Source organism: Hipposideros armiger, unplaced genomic scaffold (genome assembly GCF_001890085.2).
Source record: "Hipposideros armiger isolate ML-2016 unplaced genomic scaffold, ASM189008v1 scaffold_143, whole genome shotgun sequence".
NCBI classification, from domain to species: domain Eukaryota; kingdom Metazoa; phylum Chordata; class Mammalia; order Chiroptera; family Hipposideridae; genus Hipposideros; species Hipposideros armiger.
The window spans coordinates 2,029,503-2,050,228 of NW_017731493.1; the positions used below are offsets into that span (position 1 = coordinate 2,029,503).

Genomic DNA, 20,726 nt, shown 5'->3' on the forward strand with positions numbered 1-20,726 from the left:
CACCTTATGCTTTATTTTGAGTTTTGACAGTATATTATCTCAGTTGATCTACAGCCCCTGGAGCTAATGCATTCTGTTACTACTACTGTCATTTCTATTTCAAAGATGAGAAAACTAAGATTCAGGAAAGCTGAGTGACTTTTAGGCCAGGAGTGTCAGAGCCAGGAATGTAAACCCATTCACCACAGTCCAGGTGAGCTCTCTTCTATGTTTCCCCCCACCCTAAGTTTTCTCTCCTACAATTTGGAAGTGAAGGGTGGAGCAGTCTCGTGGACTTTGGGAAGTTTTGAGAGTACTGCTCCTTCCTCAAAACCCAACCAGCACCTCTCACTAGCCCAAGCCAGTAGCAGGTTTTCACCTGTTCCCTGTTAGCTTTGACAGAAAAATCTGCTGTTCTCTTGGGAAATGGCGAGACAGTCTCTTTGGAAAGCTTTCCTGCAAAGAAGGTAGCTTAATTTCTGCTCTTAACTAATTGGTGAAAGAGAAAACTGGTCTTCCTATTGGGTTATTCTTGTTACCTTGTACCACTGCCTATGGCATTGGACTGCTTGAATTCACATCCTGGCTCTATCCCTAACTAGATGCACAACTTTGGACCTGTTACATCTTTGAGGCTGGTTTTTTCATCTTTAAAATGGGGTTTTTAGAAAATAGCACTTATTCCACAGGGTTTTCACTATGGGTAAATGATATACCACATAAAAAGCACTCAGCACACTTAGAATTTGAAATATCTTGAACACTTAATATGTGGTCATTGCTATTCAGCAATGTGTGTGATACCCCAGTCTCACAAAGCAATCCAAGCCCAAAATGATCAACATACTTTGCAAAAAGTGACCAAACTTCATTTTGTAATGGTAATTATGCTTTCCTCATGGAGAAAAATCTCCCAAGATAATCACTGAATTTTTCATTGACTGAAAGCGTCACATTTACTCCACTGATTTGAAGTTATTCATTTGTAAATTAATGTATTTTCAGTACATAAATTCGAATAATGGGTGTAGGGGACTGGACCCATAGTTGAGATTCAATAATCTTAAACATAAGAAAATAAGTGAGTTTAGAAACACACAGAAAAAGGGCTTTTTAAAAAATATGTAAATATGTACTCTCATGTATTCCTATAACAATTAATATTTAAATTGGATTAATTTGTCTCCTTTCAAAATAGAAGAACTAAGAGTTTAGTTTTCATAACTAATTAGACAGTACTTCCTTTTTTAGAAAGTATATGTCATCTCTTAAGTAGCGAAAATTTTATATTTACTTTCTCCTGTTCTTTTGTACCCTGATGTTTCTTTTAATAGTGGTTCTCAACACTGCTTGCATATTATAATCATTTTGGAAGTATAATGAATACCCATGCCTAGGCCTCGCAGAAGTCCAATTAAGTCAGAATCTTTGAGGTTGGGAGTGGTCTCAGCTCAGGTTTTGTTTGTTTGTTCATTTGTTTGTTTTCTGGCTCTACAGATGATTGTATGCATAGCCCAAATGGAGAATCATTGACTTACCCAATATCTTTCAAACAACAGAATGATAGACATTTTTGCCTTGCTGTAAACAAAGTTGTTTTACTTCAAACCATAAAACTGCTTACTTTGAAAGCCAGCCTTGACCTTTAATGTAAGTTAGCTTGATTTCCCTTGATTCTAATCAATCTCTTTTGTGAGCATCCCATTCCATTAATTTTCCTAATAAAGTTAGGTGGGATGAGTTGGGTAAAAAGACCTCGTTTATACAGCACTCAATTACAGGACTAGAAAAAATAGGACATGAAGGATACAGGTTATAGCTCTGAGGTATTTTTTTTCAAGAGTTTAGGTATGGTTAATTTTGTAATACTTGAAATTATAAATCAATGAGAAAAAATGTGATTCCAAGAAAACCAGCACAAGAAGCGTGGCATTATAACATTAAAATATTTGACACAACCCTATAGCTTATTCTGAAATCCTCTTTATTCAATACTTGAAACCCTTCTAATTAATATGCTGAATTCAGATTGTGGAACAATAAGGGTTTAAAAGAATAAGAACAAGCATGGGAAGTTTGATCTGGTTATGCTGACAGATAACAAAAAAGAATATATTTCAAAGGCAATAATTTTATTTTTCTGGGTTATTTAATAGTGCCTATTTATGAATACTCAGTGAGAATAGTGGAATGAAATGAAGTTTCAAGTATTCTGAGAGGAGTAGGAGGAGAAAGCTACTCAACAAAGAAGATACCATACCATTTATGTGTTTTTTTGTCCTTTCACCATCCTCATTTACAAAGTTTTAAAATGAGAAAAATGTTGAACTACTCTGCCAATCCTCGTATACTAGTACAGCCTCTCTACAGAGTAGCCCTTTCTGTTAGGGAAAACACGTAATAAACTGGAAAAATGGAATCCAACAAAAGCCCCAAGGATTGGAAATGGAATCAGGTTCACAAATACAGGTAACAGAAGTTTAAGTGTTTATGTTTGTCTCTTTTGAGCAATTATTAAGTAGTTATTAAGTAGAAGTTATTAAGTAGAATCTTAAGCATACTCATAGGTAGAAAAATTCATGATTGAAAGATTGGTTCATTTGCTTTTTTAAATATTCAAGGACTTTTTTTTTTCTTTTTAATGAATTGTATTAAATGACTGGTAGCCTTAAAGAGAGGCAATACTCTCCCTGCAAGTTTCAATGATGCTTGGTCCTTGACCGTTTATTCTTTCCTCTTTCTTTCATTTTTTTTAATTGATAAGGTGATGCTTGCTAATTTGAAGCTACCCATGTTTTCAACTGTGACCTCTCTTCAGGTGATCCTTAAACTTCTATCTTTGGGTCCAACTTCTCTTCATCAACTTGACCCCTAAGCTAGCCTCCTTGTAATGATGAATGCAGAATATGTAATGAAAGCAGAATGACGGTTAACAATACAAACTCTAGAATTAGGGTCCCTAGATCTGAGGCCTAGACATTCCACTCAATTTACTGGGAGACCTTGATCGAGCAAGATATTTAACCTCTCAAAGTTTCAATTTCCCTATTTGTAGAACAGGAATAAGAATAGTCTTTACCTCAAGAGTTAGGAGAAGAATTCCATGAGATAAAGAAAATGTGGTAGGAAAGGCCCTGGCTTGTGGAGAAAACTCAGTAAATGTTAATTATCTTTTCTGTCAATATCCCTCACTCCCACTAATTCTAGCATCATTCTTGACCTTCACAATTACATTTGTTACTTCCTACTGTGTTATTCTGTCTTCTAGTCAGTCACCATATCCTGGCTGTTCTTCTTTTGAAACATTTTAAATAAAATTTTCTTCTCTATTTGTATTTCAATGAAACCTGCACCTAATATTTACAGTACCTACTGCAAGACTACAAACAGAGGCACAGTTTGTCATGTTTCTAAATTTTTAAAAAGTATATGTCAACCCATCAGCTGTTAAATAAAATATATTCTACCATCCTACCTGGAAAAAAATATACTTTCAAAATGCCCTAGAAGACCAGGTTTAAATTTAGATTTCTCAGACTCCTCTGGCTTTCGGGCCGGAAAGTCTGAGCAGAAGGAGAATTGGTGCCTGGATTTTGGCCCCTGGCCCCCGCCTCCAGCCATGCCCCTCCTCCTCTTCCCACCTCCACACCTCTGTGGAGTCCCTTCCCACCACCCTCCCCTCATGCCCTTTGAAACCATAAACCCATCCATCAAGGACATTTCAAACACCTCCTCCTCCAAATTTCCCTTGAGCCAGGTATGATCTCATCCTCCTCTGAGGATCCAAATTATTTGGTTTCTACATAGCTTCATATGGCATTTTGTCTTGCATTTTTTATCAGTACCTGTGTGTCTGTGTTCCTAGTTACAGGTAACTTCGACTGCATCAGAGATTCTCTGTGCTCAATGCAGGCATCATGTAAAAAGAGGACGAGCTTTAAAAAAAGACCTCTGGGATCCACCCAGAGCCAGGTACCGCGTGGGGTCGGGGGCAGGCATGGACCACTTTTAAAGCTCTGCTATTGATTTGGATGTGCAGCCAGGGTCAGTAGAATGGTGTAAGGTTATGTATTCCTTTAGGGACAAGATCTATGCTTTATTTTGTCTCAACACATTCTTTTGAATTGAACTGAGTCTGATACCTCCTTCCCCCCCAACCCCCCGAAAAACACTCTCTGGTCCACAGGCTCCATGTAAGCCTGAGAGCTACAGTTCCTGAAATAATTTATGAGCACTGTTGTGTGTATAAGGTGCAGAAAGACACTCAGGGCCAATATTTTCATTAACAATGTATAATCAATGTACAATAGGAGCTGTCCGGAGGACAAGGAGGTGGGCTTATGAGAAATGCCGGCATGGAAAACAGTGTAAAACCACACAAAAGAGGTAAAGCCAGGCAAAAATGTCACTCACTATTAGGGGTGGGATAAAGTAGAAAACTGGCATAGAATAAGAGGAAATGAATAAGTCAATTTGCTCAAAAGTGAGCAAATTTGAGACAGAGGAAAAACTGAAACTTGTGATAGAACCTGGAAATGATGTCTTTCTCATCAATGTAGAAAGACCTACGGACACTGGAGTTTACAGTGACAGTCACAAAAGGATAATTACAGGTTACAGTTAAGGAAAATAATACAAATGTATGTGTAATGATTATAAATGAATACTAGATCCTTTATTATCTTTATTGACAATTATACCTTTAGTGTTCCAATACAACAACTTCATGACATATTTTTCAAATAAGGAAACTGGGACTAAGGGAGATTTAGCGAATAATAGATAGATGACAGGTAACACTTGTTTCCAGAGCTTATGTTTAAATCCTTGAGCTTTTACTAATAACTCCAAATATGCATTTGTATAATTTCTCATTAATAGACAGATAAGGTAACAAAGTATTCAAAGCAAGAGATATGGGTTTCTTTAGACCTCATAAGTGTGAACACTTTTTTTCATAGGGGTGGGGGAGAGAGAATAATAAGGAATATAAGAGAAACAGAAGCATAATGATCAAATCTCTTCATCTCATATATTGGTTAAGAGCATACAATCACAACAGGATGTAAACATTTCCTTAATGATCCTGCAGTTATAACAAGCCAAATAAACAATCCAACCTTAACATGTCCCTGGTCCCCAAGGACCTCAGGTTTACCTTGCAGTTTTAAGAATTAGTCACTCATTTTGACTGGGGCAAATCCCTATGGATTCAGGGAGTTTGCAATCAACTAATGGGTTATGGTGTTATTGTCAGTGGATATTACCCCACAGGAGGCTGGACTATTGCATCATTCAGGGTAAAGACATACTTGTTATGTGTGTGACAAACAAAAGCAGACCCAAGAGGTTCCCCACAGAGTTTTGTGTGAAAGACATGTAGTGCTTGCCTGTTCCACATCTGTTCTTTCCATGATCTTTAGAAAAATGACCTTCCTGGGCAAGTAGGAAAGGAACCCCAGTTGATTAGATATGCAAAGTATGAAATCACTTGTCTATCAGACATCATACTGCAACACTCTGAAATAATAAAGCCAAAAGCACATCTCTAATGGAACACACAGAAAGTTTAAGATCCTAATTTAATCTTTCTGAAGACTTCAACGATTATACTCAAGTGTTTATAAGCACTTCATTTTAAATAAGAGGAATTGAAAACTTATGTAGATTGAAAAGTCATAAATTTTAAACCAGATTTTGTATATATATATATATATATATATATATATATATATATATATATATATATATATATATATATTATTGACGGTCCTCGGAATATAAAAAAGTTACTGTTAATAATACTGCAATAATAATACTGCCAGGTTGCAAAAATGCATTAATTTTTAAAAGTTTAAAGGATGTTGGACTAATGAATTCTAAACTAACTTAAAACAATTTCCTGCTTAACCCATGATTCATAATCATTTTACTCTTTCCTCTATTCTTAACTATACTGTGTATTTTTTATGGGGAGGTAGATAGCTTGTAAATGTTATTTAGAACAAGAAGAGGTCCAAGTTACTAAAAGGAAAAAAGATTGGTAGGGATGCTTCTACACCACTCTGCTAGCTAAAGGAGTTCCAAATATACAGACTGATCCACATTAAGGGAACTCAGGATGTGGTCACAAGTCTTGCAAACAATAACCACCTATTGCAATGCTAATTGCTCAAGGAATAGGCAAGCCACCTTAGAAAGAGAAAAAACAAAAAACATTTAAGTGGGTAGCACTGAATAGAGGTAAAAGGACATATTAGAACTGTCACTCAGAAGAAGTGAAAAGAACAGAAAGTCAGCAAATGAGTCAATGAGAAAAAAACAAACAGAAAAGAACATGATTCACCGGAGATCAAGCAGCTTGGTTTTGCTCAGATATTTTCTACCTTGTCCCCACCATCCAACGATAGCACCACTGTCATCAGCCTCCTCACAAAGTGTGCTTTCCCCACCCCCCAACTCCCCCCCACACACACTCCCCACCCTGCTTATTTATTTTGCTGCTTTTATATGCTAGGCAGTGAATTAAGTAACTAAGCAAGCAAACTTAAGTAAAATAGTCAATTGCTTTACTTTATACCAAAAACAACAAGAACAACAACAAAAAACCACTTAGGAAGATGTCCCTTGTTCTCCAAAAGCTTAGTCAATTACTAAGACAGCCCCCAGCCCTAAGGGATAAGTTTCATAGTCAACAGAGGTAGAGGTATTAAAGAAGCCCAGGGTTACCCAGGAAAGCTTCATAGAAGAATGGAATTGAAGTCAGGTCTTGAGGATCACTAAAAAAATGTCTCAAGAACTGTGTTTGTAAAGGGTTGGTAAGCTGTGGGAACTGTTATGGTAGGAAGAGGACCCTGCCAGCAGTGAGCAAGATGCCTTCAAGTCTGCACACAGGAAAATAGGGCCTTGGGAAGACATGCAGCTAAACATAGTGACCAAGCAGGGTTCAGGGCTCACTGAGGAGCAAAAGAAAGACAAACTTGAAAAGGCTGTGGGGTCCTTGTGTCCCTCAGGCAGAGGCGAGGAAAAGCCACGGACATTTCTTAAACACGGCAGTGACTTGATCAGATTTTGGCTGAAGGAAGATTAACTGCATCATAGAAAACAGGCTTGTGACTAGGAAGCTCAGAGACAAACCTATTCCTCTTCTAGGAACTTTAGAGAACTTGGGTGTATATGCAAAAGGTATTTACTTCATTCAATTTTCCCTTTATTTCCTTTCCTCTTCATGTATTTTATTTTTTTAAACGTATTATATAGATCCCAAATCCTTTACGGAGTTAAGCAGGTTAGAAGTAAAAGAAAGAAAGAAAATTACGAAAGGTAGGAAGGCAGATGGGTAGGCGGGTTATCTGTTCTCCCAACAGAAGGGAAGATTAACTCTGCTTTGACACACTTTATTGAAATTCAGTGATTCAATAGCACACATTGCCTACCACAAGTTATGCTATGCATTATTTTTCCGCTTTCTATAATTGGTTTCCTGACTTTTCCTGCTAAATTCTAGGTCCTTTCACTGATATACTATTACCTTGAAAATCTGTTTTTCCAATTTATTATTTCATTTTAAACATACAGCCAAAATAAGATGCATTCCATTCTCCTTCATTCAACAGTGAAGCACCATATAAGAGACACAAAGATACAGATACATTAAAAAAACAACATAAAAACACTCCCAAAGAATTTTCATAGCTATGTGCTTTTATTTTCTTAAAGTAGTTTATAATCTCTAATTATAATATTTCTTTTAATACAATATATGATGAGAGGAGATAGGATTTCAAGAAGAACTGTCTCACAATCACAGGGTTAATAATTTATTTCAACAGACAATATACTCTTACTCTGAATGATCGTAACATTCCCCAAACGCTTATGTCCATGGACACATTAGGCAGACATTTGGGATTCCAGTGACAAACCAAACAAGTACATACAGTGATTAGATGTATTTTTTTTCCTATCAGATAGAGATTTTTAAAAGAGGGGTTCAAAATAAAGCTCTAGCTTTGCCCATCTATATAGCAGTCTTAGATCTCCAGAAAACATTTGAAATCTCAAGAACTGAAAAACACAGGTCAGGTAATCAAGTCATCTTTCCAGTAAAAGTAAACCCGGAACGTGTCACCAGTTTTTATTAAACATGCATACATTCCCAGAGTCCAAAACTCATAACTAGTTTTTCTTATTAATAATTTGCTCATATGCCGTGTAAACATTTCTTTCTGAAGAACAATTTCCTCTAAGAGTGAAAGATAAAAGATGCATGCCTACATATGCGCCACCATGATTATCTGTCCTCTCTCAGGACTCACATAATTACAAAGAGGGTGAAATTCTTAGGACAAATTCCAACTCCAAAGGAAATGCCCCACCTTGGCTAGTTGCCAGTGAAACTTTAATATCAATATGAAGAGACCGTCTTCTTGAAAGAGTCTGGGGAGAAAAGGTTAATTATGCACGGCTACCTAAGGAGCAACCATCTATCACAAGAGGAAAGAGGCTTATATAATCAAATGCCAGAAAGTTATCATGAAAAAAAGACTTCAAAACAATTTCACAGACTATTTCAGTTATTCCCTTTTCTGTGTACTCGTATTGATACAGATTTGAAAGAAACACTTGCCAATAATTTACTTGTGAACCTTTCATTTTGGATATTAAAGTAACTCTGAAACAACCCAAATGAACACATGGGTATGCATGGATAAAACTTATCAATCATAATTTGCGAGGACATGCAGGGCAAAATCAAAACCATGGTAATGCCTCACCAATGACAGCAACTCAGAATTTTATAAACCTGTCTAGTAAAGACAGAACCAAGAAAATAAGGGGTGTCAGGAGATAGTTCAAATATAATTACTATATGTAAGAAAAAACAAACATGTATTTTTACTTAATAAACGAGACCTCTGTGCATTTCCTCCCAAATTATGGAACTTATTAACAAGTTTATTTAACATAGCTCTTTGCTTTCTAACCCTACAAAAAATAGGTGGCAATAAATTATGAATGGAGAAGACTGCTATATATTGACAACCTCAAAAGATGACATAAAAATTAAGAAATAAACAGAAAACTATAGAAAGGAGTTCTGAGTGCCATTTAGTGGAGGGTATATAGCCCTCCACGCCTCCGTATTTCCTCAGAGTTAATAGAGTATTGCGACAAAAACACAGAAACAGGCTCACACCACACAACCTATATAGATGTATTTATATATATATATATATATATATATATATATGTTTATATATGTGTGTGTATATATATGTATGTATATATATATGTGTGTGTATATATATAAGCTTTGGTACTCTTAAGAGCAAATTTTAAAGTATACAGAGAAAAAATTCTAAAGGTCTGAAAGAGTGCTATAAACAAAAGGCTGTCCATGTGTATTTTGCAGAATTACCAAAATTTCACTCATGAATCTTCAGAAAATAAAGTTTAGCATTGTTTTATAATTGTGTTTATGAAAAGATCTGTGTAAAACAAGTATTTATCAACTACTGTATACTTGGCATCGATTTTCATTTAATAATAATTATGAAGATGTTTAAAAATATGACACCAATATGCAATAAAGAGCAACCATAAGAATCATGAATATTAAGTGACTTCTACCTCAGCCTATATGCAACTATAATTTCAGATAAACTGATATAATCTTTTTTTTTTCAGACAATCTTCAGCTGTTACCAACATGATTCTTATACACTAATTAAGGACACATAATATTGTACATTATAGATATTATTCTCATTTTCTGGTGAGTTCTCACTAACAAGAACTTGAATTTTCTAACAGCTACAGTGCTTCAGTGTTTAGCGTGGTTTATAAAGAAAAGCTTTTAGGCAGCTCTTAGAATATGTAGATAAGGTGATTTGCCCTCATTTTAACATGTTTCTATCTCTTTAAAGAAAGCTTACTTAACTCTTTAAAAATTGGCTTAATCGAGAGTACATTATGAAATCCTCCACCTCTTGTAAGCAATACCATATTTGCACTCCCAGGGGTAAATGTTCAAGACAAACATTGTAGAGACTGGCCAGCTGTCACCAAACCTGTTTCCACCTCTTCTTGGACTACTGCTGGACTACATTTCCCAGCCTCCTTTGTAACTAGGTGTGACCATGTGTCTAGATTCTACTCAATAATCTGTGAACAGAAGCAACGCGCCTACGGAAACTTCTCAAACACACAATCCACTTCTTCCATTTCCCCTCTATCAGCTTGATGTAGAGATGCACATTGATCTTAGAATCCATTAGCTGAAGAAGCACAAGCTACATGTTAAGAGCTGTCTGGGGCCCTGAATTGCCACTAGTTAAAAACAGCCCACCACTCAGGAAAACCTTTTTAGTTTTTATGTGAATAAGAAATAACCTCTTCTGTATGAACTACATTAAGGGGTTTTGGGCAGTGTTACAATAATGAACACAATAAGACATACATAATTACCCACCAAAAATTCACTATGAAAAGCAAAGTTGAGGAAAAAAAATGTGCAGAATAAATTTAAACTGGGCATTTTTGGAAAAGGTTGTACCTCACTTTTAAAGCACTGTCACTTAGGAATTGGAGAATGAAGAAAATGCTCTATCTTGTGTATGTTTCAAACTGGACTATCAGATTGACAAGTTTAGACTTAGCAACAGAAAAAGAACAAATCACTTCACTGTGAAGTTACACTAGTAAAAAAAAAATACATCCAAAACAATATTTAATATCTTTACTACTCAGTGTTTCCCACTAATACCGTATGCTGTGATCAAATTCTGTTACAAAAAACTTCAAGGGACTAATTTATTTGATTATCTTAGACAATTTTTCTTGAACACCACTTGAAATAGATAATTAGTCAGGAACCTGAACATATTTTAGTTACATAGAGCTTATCATAATGAGATTTGACCTGTATTTCATTAAAAAGCCAACTGATCACTCACCTGGGCAAGTAATAACCTACTTGATTTGTCCTATGGCTCTGTTTCATTTGCCATTCATTTTTTATGGTGACAGATCGTGAACAAACTGAAGAAACACTCCCCACATGGAGATTATGATATTTGTTTGTAGCTTTGTCCTGGTTTTAGTTTCCGACTTAATGACTAAATGGCACCACAGTGGGTAATGCACTGGAGTAAAAGTGGTGAATCATTAAAGAGTTCGTAAATTTTGAAAACAGGGGCAGGCCTTCTGGGCCCCATATGTGTCTAGAAAACCCAATGTTGTGCTGTATTAATTGAACTGTGAAGCTTTTATTAGTCCTCTTTAAAAATGCTTGCAGAAACGCTTTTATTAATGCTTGCCCTCAAATTGTTTACACTACTTAGCATTTCCATAACAATTTTAGTTTTCAAAGAACTTTTTAATCATTAGCTAAAGCTACATCTACATTTCTATAAGATAATTCAGCTGTTTTAGCAAAACAGAGGCATGAAGGGAAAACCCCTTTTTTGCTAAGTAATTTGTGCCTAAGATTTGCCAATGAGAAAAGAAAAGGAGTAAGATATAAGGTTGTGCCACAAATGTTTCGCTTATGTAATTAGCGTGGTCCTCCACTCCATACGGGTGGAGTCATTATGTGTCCCCATAATGGGAAGAAAAGAGAAATTAGCTACTTTGATGCAATGGACTTTGAAAACTAATGTTACAGTACTTTGCAATAACTACTACAGCAACTCCACCCTTCAGAATCACCTAGAAGCCCACAAGGCCACATCACTGTATAATTCCAGGGAGCATTATGTACCTTGTGTTCTATGCTTGGAAAATTCCTTTGGGTGCATTTTCATCAAAATTACATTACATAAATTAAATTCATCAAAATTAGAACTCATACTGGCATCATTCTAGGGTTGATGCAGCCTAATTTATTTACTCTTAAGAATGTCCAGGCTCAAATCACATTTTCTATAATCTTGGTATCATACTAAAAATCAAATCTGAGTTAAAATACAAACTTGTTTTGAGGTGGCAGGGGAGGAGGAGGAAGAGTGCGAGGGGGAAATACTCTATTAGAATCTCTTTGGTTCACCTCCACATAAAAATGGAATGGCTTAGGTAGCAGAGAATATATATAAGCCACTAGATTTCTCCACACATTATTATCTCCTTTAGGTTTCAACAGCACTAGCTTTTTATTTATCAGAAAGCAAAATAACTGAATTATAACTTAGCTCAAAGGAGAAAATATCTATATTGAGATAGGATTTAAGGATGCATTTTTTTTGTTTTTCTAGAGTCCCCAAATAAGAAACACTAACATTTGTTAGAGAGATTAAAGAACATTTCTGTACTCTCTCAAGTCACAATGAAGACCACAATGCTGTACGTTACCTAGTGTCCCCCTCCAGGCCTATGGCATAAATCTCATTAGGGGAAGGGTCTGAGAACCTGTCTTTTTAACAAGAGCCCCAGGTGGTTTATATTACTGGACATATTTGGAAAACTTTAGGTTAGATGAGCCCTAAAGTCTTTCCGTGTGATATTTTGGCAATCCTGATAAAAATTAAATTACTATTGTAGAAATGGCATTCATACTGCCATACAGAAGAAATTAACTTCTGCTCATATAGTTTTTAAAATACTTAGCACACTGAATGGACCCAAACTATTTACACTTCTGTCTTTCCCAGGAAAGGGTGCTGTCCATAAGGGTCGAAACCATGTTTTAGTACTGTTTATGGCCCTCCTGAAAAACACTGCCTGACACAAAGCAGATGCTTACTAAGTTTTGAATGAATGATAATCTCAACTGCAGCAGCTAGCTGTCAATCTTATCCAGATAGTATTCCCTCCATTCAGGCTCTGCAGTGCCAAAAAGCAATCCCCAGTACCCTAACTTAGAACATTAACGAGGCGGCAAGATTAAAATAAAAACCAGTGATTCTATACTCAAAATCAGCACTTATTGTTTGAATGCATGATCAAGACAGTAGTATTTAGTACTTGATGTCAACTACATTTGCATAAGGTTGGAGAACTTTTATGAGAATGGTGTCAATGCTTGGGGAAAATAAGAATTCACACTATACCAGGACCAGTTTTCAAGACAAACATAAATACTCTGTCCGAGAAACTGACTATTGAAGAATTTCCATAATACATGGAGTGAGTCTGTTTTTCTGATGCATAACTGCTTAGAGCTCTTTGTGGAACACAAGCAAAATAAGAGGATGGCAATTGCATAAGACCAATTTAATTCTCTTTTTAGATTGTTAAAAAAAAAAAGGAGACATAAGAAAAACAATTTTTCTAAGACAAACAATTAGGTTATTTCTCATCAGTAGAATATATGTGGTGCCATAACACACCAACTAATAGCAGAATAACATGTTTATGTTTGTGGCCGAACATTTGCCTTTATATATGCAAAGTGTATTTCAGGTCTCTAATCATAGCTTGTACTTGCAATGAATAGAAAAGATTTCCACCCACCTGGCCCAGTTGTTATGACTTCCCTCAATTCAGATTTCATTCATAAAAACTTCCTAAACAGAATTAAGACCTCTGTATAATGCTGTTCTCACCAGAGCAGACATATTTATAAGAAAGAAAGTACACAAAGAAATGAAGGGTTCTAAAGTCCAGAGAGCTTCACACAGGAGTTGTATCATTTATCACCCACTTTTCCCTTCTCCTAACTGAACCATTATCATGGCTGGCAAGAACTTCCTCATCGAAATAGCAGTCTCAGAGGATATTTTCATATCATAAAGTCAAGGTTATGCTGAATTCAGTGGTCAGATATTACTAGTTGTGAGCCACTGTCAGGTATATGTAGAAGTTGTCCAAGTCTTTGGAATTATTTTACTTTATTTTTTGAAAGAGAGTCCAATGTACTTGACCATCTTATGCACTACAATACATTTACATATAGAAACTTTGCCGTTTTTTAAAAATGCTACAAGTTGTTATCATCTTGAGTATAAGAAGCTGAGCTATACATAGCATTCCTGCCTTCTCCATATGCACCGTGAAGCATGGATTCACATTCACACTCACATTACACAACTAACAACCTATGCTGGGTGGACAGGAAGATTCCTATTTAACCTCAAAACCCCATTTAATCATGTCTCTTTCTTCTCCCTCAGGAGAAGTTAGGTGCATGCATTCATCTGTTTTCATTCTCTCTTTTAACTTACAAAGTTCAGTAAGTGTCACTTCCGACCATCTGTTGATTACATACTCATATATACACCATTTCTATAGCTTTCTTGCCCAATATGCTTTACCTCTTAAACAGTTACCTCAACAATAACAAAAAGCTCACCCCCAAACTCTGTTCCACATATAAGATGAGAAAATGAAGAATAATATTACCCTTACACAGACCTTCCCCAAAACATTACTTTTAGAATAACATTAGATGTAATACAGACCTACCTGAGAAATTCTCTAAGGTACACATAGCTCATACTAAGAATCACCATAAAATGTCTCACTTGTTTATCTTTCTGCCAGTTGATCCACTTTTCTTTAAGCATGTAGAATTTTAAAATATTTCTTATTACATTACATTGGTTCTCTTTTTCAACTAAGGTTGTCAAAATATTTCTGTCCATTCACTGCAAGCTAGTTACCTTTAAATAAGCTTTGATAGGCTAAACTGGGAATCTCAACACTTATCATAGTGTTCTAATGGGATCATGTGTTTCTCATTAAAAACAAATAGGTTCAAATCTATACATGTTAGAAAGATGGTAAAGAAAGACCATAGAAACACTGAATAAAAAGTCTAGTTTCTGGTCCTGAGAATTAAATACAAGCCCTTATATATATTCTAGACAGTAACTTCTAGAAATGGAGGAACTTTTCTGCCACTTTTGTAATTAACCGATTTGTTCCTATTGCTTTTAGTATGTTTTTTTAATGATTCCAACTCATTCTACCACAAGAAAAAAAATTGGTTCTAAATTAAACGTCTCTGTCAAATTATGCAATTTTTAAACATTAAATTTATTTATAAATGAATATATATATATATATATATATTTAAAATGCAATATATACATTTTATATTTATATAAAAAATGCAAACATGATTTTAAGTTCATCTCAATAGAAAGGACAAGAATACTATAACTGTGATGAGCCTTGCAGCTCACACACAGGGCTGTCTGTGAAGGTGAGGTGGGGAGTAGGTGGGGGCAGGGCAATGAACAGGTATAGCAGGCTAGACCAGTGGTTCCCAAAGTGTAGTCCCCAGGCAGCAGTAGCATCAATCTGCAAATATTACAATTATTGGACCCTATCTCAGACCTACTGAGTCAAAAACTATGGGGACAGGGTTTGTTTTTAACAAGCTCTCCCAACGATGCTAATGCATGCTAAAGTTTGAGAACCACTGGGCTACAAGGACTAGGAGAAGTGCCCTAGGTAACTCTTCATCTGCTTATCCAGGTGACGATGCCATGTATAAATCATGATTGTGACTAAAGACTCTGAAATAGCTTTTCCACATCATTTAGAACGAACAATCACAGTTATACTCTCCAACAATTTTAGTTCCAAGTTCAACATACAAGCTGGTGACCTGTTGGAGATATGGGGAAAGACTGATGAGACTGAAATTTCAGAGCAGCTAATCTGGTGTGGCACTCCATAGAGTGAAAATTGTGGCAAAATACTTTTCCCTTTATAAACTGTGAATATAATATTACATTAGTTTCAACCTTGGAGGTTGGATAACTCAAGGATATCTGTATGCTGAAAAAAAATTTAAATATATTGAAATAAATTCTTCTATAATAATCCAAACAGAAAATGCTCTTTAAATGTATTTAAGCTAAGCATGTGATATCAGACTTCACTCCATCATTCTGAAGACTTGGATTGTGTTTGTTCCAAAAGTGACACCCAATTCCTGTAGGAATGGGTGTTGGCAGTGCAGATCACAACACTGCATGAGCCACACATCACACCAGATTCGGAGGAAGCAGGTGCTGAGATTAGAATTAAATATGTAGATAGGAAACAGGAGTGACAGCAAAGAAGGGTGGGGAGAAGAAATCTCCTTCCTGTGTGTCAAGAGATGAAGGACGTTTGAATCCACAAGCTCACTTCCAAAGCCCGCAGCAGAATTTGGAAGCATACGGGCACATATTACGTCAGGGAGGCTATGGGTGTGAATTAGGTGCCTATAACTCATATGTAAACTATTTACAACTTCATAAAATTTAACCCAAATGCTACATTAGAAGCAGAGGAATTAAAGCCCCGCACTAAGATAACAATGCAAATGAAATTAGTTTTGGAAAGCAAACTGGGCTATGTAAGAGAGGACTAGCTATAGAACACAAATTTCAAAATTCATGATATCAACCGATCATTATTCTTCCATGACTTAAATTTTTGGTTTAAGGCAACACAAGGCAACATCTTCCACATCAAGTTTGTTAATGGTTTAAAAAGCGATCAGACTGACCGGGCTGCACTGGCGAGCTCATCATGGGAATCAGAAGGGCTGAGGGGCTGGGATGTGGATTGACAGGCTCCCTTCAGTTGGCCACGTTGGTCCCCGAGAGGCTGGTATAAGAGAAACCTACAATGCAAAAAAACGGACGTGTGTGACACAGGTTATGTCAAGCCACAAAGGAAAAGAAACACAGAGTCTCAGCTCAGCCACAGCTCGCTCGACCGTGGGTCTTTGAGGCAGTCACATCAACTTCCCGAACGTCTTAAATCTTCATTATAATTATTTCCATATATATCATCTATTACAGGTAAATAGATGTTATTTATATGTACATAAATTTTGTTTATATATTACAGTTTTATCTATAAAAGGGCAAATTTACCAGTCATGCTTAAAGCACGGGAATATTGTGAACACCAAAATTAAATAGCAGGTGTGGATGGCATCTGTGAGCGGGAAAGCACTTCACAAAATTATAATTAGTTTCCTATTTACTAGTCACCATAATTTATTTGCTGTTATCATTATCATAGAAATTTATTTTTTTTTTCAAATTTCGGATGTAAGTATCTCATCACATAGTATTTTTATCACTGTCAAATATTTCCTTCTAGAGATAAGACCTCAGGGCCAAATAATTTTAATGGACTAAAAAAGGAACAAATAAGTCATAAACTACAAGAATGACAGAAAACTCCCATTAAAATTTCCATCTCTTCTTGAAGTATTTTGTAATCTTGTTCCAGTCAAAAGTAACAACATCCACAGTGTTTTAAGAGTGGCACTTACAGGATGGGCTTCTTGAAAGGAATTTAAGGGGATTTCTGCTTCTGACTTAAATGTACTCTCACTAATAGGCATTTCAGCAAAAGAAAAGCAATTGGAAGGACATTCTCCTCACAGTTTACTGGAATTTGTCAAAGTTTAAAAAAAGAAGAGGAAAAAGAAGCAGCTTTTAAAGTTGCACTTAATGAGTTTCTTACTAAAATAGAATAGCCCGATTGCACTATTTTTATACACAGAATACTGTAACTCTGAGAATTATACATCTCTTTATCTTGAGAATCCAACATATTTACCATGATTTGTTTTCTCATCAGTATTTTGAAAAGTGTTATTACTATTTTTTTGCCCAAATGTATAAAGCAAGATATAAATACGTATTTGTTTTGAAGAACTATATAACCTCACCAAGAGTACCTATAATACTTCAACTCTCTTAAGAGAATTATGCTAGTTATTAAAACAGTTAAATAGAGTCATCAGTTGTAGCAGGCTATTTCACATCTTTAGTATTGGATATATATTAAGACAGTGACAAAAATACATATATTTTTATAAATCTTCAAAAGTTATACTAATATGTGTATTTTATCAGCATTATTTAAAGAATCTTAATTTCTATGTTGATGAGGAAGCAGTATTTCTTTAAAAAATGAAAAATGAAGAGCATAAATTTCTTTTGATTTGTATATCAGCAAACAGATATTCGGACATTGCTTCTAAATAAAAAGATGTCAGTGTCATATATTAAAGTAAAAAATAATTTGCATAATTCTTCATAGTTACAAAGCACTTTTAGACATATGCTATTTGATATCATTTTCACATCAACCATGCTAATAGATGCTTGTTAACTCTCCCTGCCCTCCTGTCTAGGTGAGAAAAATTCAAATGTCATCTGCTTCATACTTAAAAGGTAATCAAACAAAATCAAAATTAAAATTGAGTGATATTTAAATTTATAGGGTATCTAAAACTAATGAGTGTGGACTTTGAGATTTTTGTCATTTTTACTTTTTTGCAGTCTGAAACATTTCATAAATGTTCTTGCGACATTCTTGATGCTCAATGGCACAGTATGATTTTAAATGAAGAATAACAAAACCAAGGGACAGGAAACCTTAAGAGAATGTAAGTAAAGCAGCACTGAAAGATGCCTTCCATCCAAGGCACAGATATTTTGCTTAAAGAAAATCTTTTAATCTATAATGTCACTTTATACAATTGATACTTGTATATTTGCAAATACAACTCAGTTTAACAATAATGTCCAACAGTTTACAGTGGTAATACTAAAGCAAAGTTTTGCTACTTGTCCCAAAATCTAAAATTATAAAAGATGTGTTTCTATTTTCACACATTTCTGCCATTCATTTCCACAAACATATATAACAATGATTCATGACATGCTGATTCATGGCTAGTTACAAAATTGTTGGGTTCTGCCTTCACAGTCCTATACTTGAGTTGCAAAGTGAATCTCAGCTGGAAATATAAATTTGGCTTCCAAAATATCATCGTTAAATACCTTCTTAAAATTTAAACTATTCTCTTTGCTATTCAACCTTTTTAGTAACTTCCTAATCATCATATATTCTTCTCATTATGAAAGCCTTGTTATCTGAACAATTATAAAGAAAATTAGTATGCATTTCTATGTTGATATGTTCTATTGGGTTGTCGGAAAAGTCATGACGCATTTTTGCAACGAAAAACATAGAAAAAAATAGGTCATGACTTTTCCGACAACCCAATAGTTTCCAGTTATTGCATCTCCATTTCTAACGAGCCACATTAAAACAAAGTTATCACAACTATAGCTGCATAACTGAAATATGGTAATTTAAAGAGCTCTCCTAAATGTTTCAGGGGTATCATCCTTTACACATACGTACATGCACAGTATGAGAGTGTGTGTGTGTGTGTGTGTGTGTGTGCGCGCGCGTGCTCATGCATGCATCATAGGCTATATAAGCTTTCCTCTCCTCCTGGCCAACAAAATCAACAGATTAGCAGCCCTGTTCACACCTCTTAGGGACAAAATTGATACAGAATTTTACACAAATGAAGACCATGATTTAGCTGCTCAGGAAAAAAAGGGTCAGTGGGGGAACATCTGTCAATGAGAATGGACAATTTATTCTTAAATCTTTCCACACCTCTTTATCCAAATGGGTTTCTGAGAAACAGATTATTTTCTGAGAATGGGGATGTCTTCCCTTAGTATATTAGTCATCCTCACAATACGCCTCAACTAGAAATAATAAGCAACTGGTGTTCAAGTGGGCAGATAAATGAAAAGTGGGGGAAAATGTAATGCCGATTGTGAGTGCAGATTATCAAAGCAGATAGAGAACTATATCTGCTTTCAATTAATAGTTTCAATTAATTTGCACATTAATTTTCCCACGCTGTAAAAATGTATATGTGCACATTGAAAGAGACAAACAGAAGCACAGCAACAGTAAAGTTGCTGCTATGAATTTTTTTTCTAATGAGATTCAAGAACTGCTATTTTGGCTCTTGACTATGCTCCTTGAGCTGCCTGGATCCACAATAAGGGACTAAGTCTGCTTCAAAATGATCACTTTAGGCTGCAAGTTGCTCAGCTGCCTGCATGTAAGTTCCTGCTATAATATCCTGGGATAGAGCAACAGCCTAAGGGGGTGACATTTTGCATGTCTCAGCTTGCCTGTGCAGCCAGGGAAAGAGACGGCACTATCACATTACATGGTCCCAGCCCACACTGCTCTCATTAACATGATTGTGGTGGTGACTCCGTAAGTCCTTTAACCATTCCACCTACGAGGCATGTTGTCGTAACAAATGGCAAATTAGCAGAGCTTTACAAATCACAGGATTTGCACAAGGATCATTTCCTCCGATCTTCCCAACAGTACTGTGGGAGTAGACCGAGTAAGCCACTACTGTTCCCATTTTACGGGTGAGGAATTTGAAGCTTACGGAGTTTCAGGAATTTGTTCACAGGCATGGCAGTGGGAAACGTGAGGGCTGGTCTTCTGACTCTAAGTCAGTGCTCTCTTGTGTTGCGTCACTAGGAATGATGAGCGATTCCAGAAGAGCTGCTTGACTATCAGGACTCTCTGCCTAGTCGTCACAATTTCGGTACCAACTCACTGAATTACAGGTCCTCTTTACTAAAGAAATGATCTAGCCAGCGAATAGACTGAACTCAGTCACAAAAAACATCATATGACAAATCGAACAGTTGGAAGAAATGTGTACAAGAATTCTCACAGTATAAGTTTCCGAGTCTTACTTAGACTTCATGTTCCTCCAACTATCTTTCTGCTGTTTTTTAACTATAGTCTGAGATTCTTATTACAGTTTTTTTTTTTCCTTTTGGGCAATTGGTATTATTTTGGATAGTGTGCCGCTAAGAAAGCAGAGTGCTTTTGTAGTCTAGGCTGCTAACAAAAACTATGTGCCTCTCATATAGTTTCCCCAGACTTAGGGCAAGTTGTAATGTACAGTTCAGTCTACAAAGCAATTCACACTCATCTGCACA

General features: G+C 35.8%; 1 protein-coding gene across 8 annotated transcripts in view; it reads right to left on the reverse strand.

The window, feature by feature from the left end:
* Positions 1–16,530, reverse strand: part of HDAC9 (histone deacetylase 9) — an 820,423-nt gene extending 803,893 nt beyond the window's left edge. For all 8 annotated transcript variants that reach the window (XM_019650652.1, XM_019650643.1, XM_019650630.1 and 5 more), the window contains exon 1: positions 16,424–16,530. In XM_019650652.1, the coding sequence (XP_019506197.1) occupies positions 16,424–16,448 (25 nt within the window). In that variant the 5' untranslated portion in view covers positions 16,449–16,530. The remainder of the gene's footprint in view (positions 1–16,423) is intronic.
* Between the last annotated feature and the right edge of the window lie 4,196 nt (positions 16,531–20,726).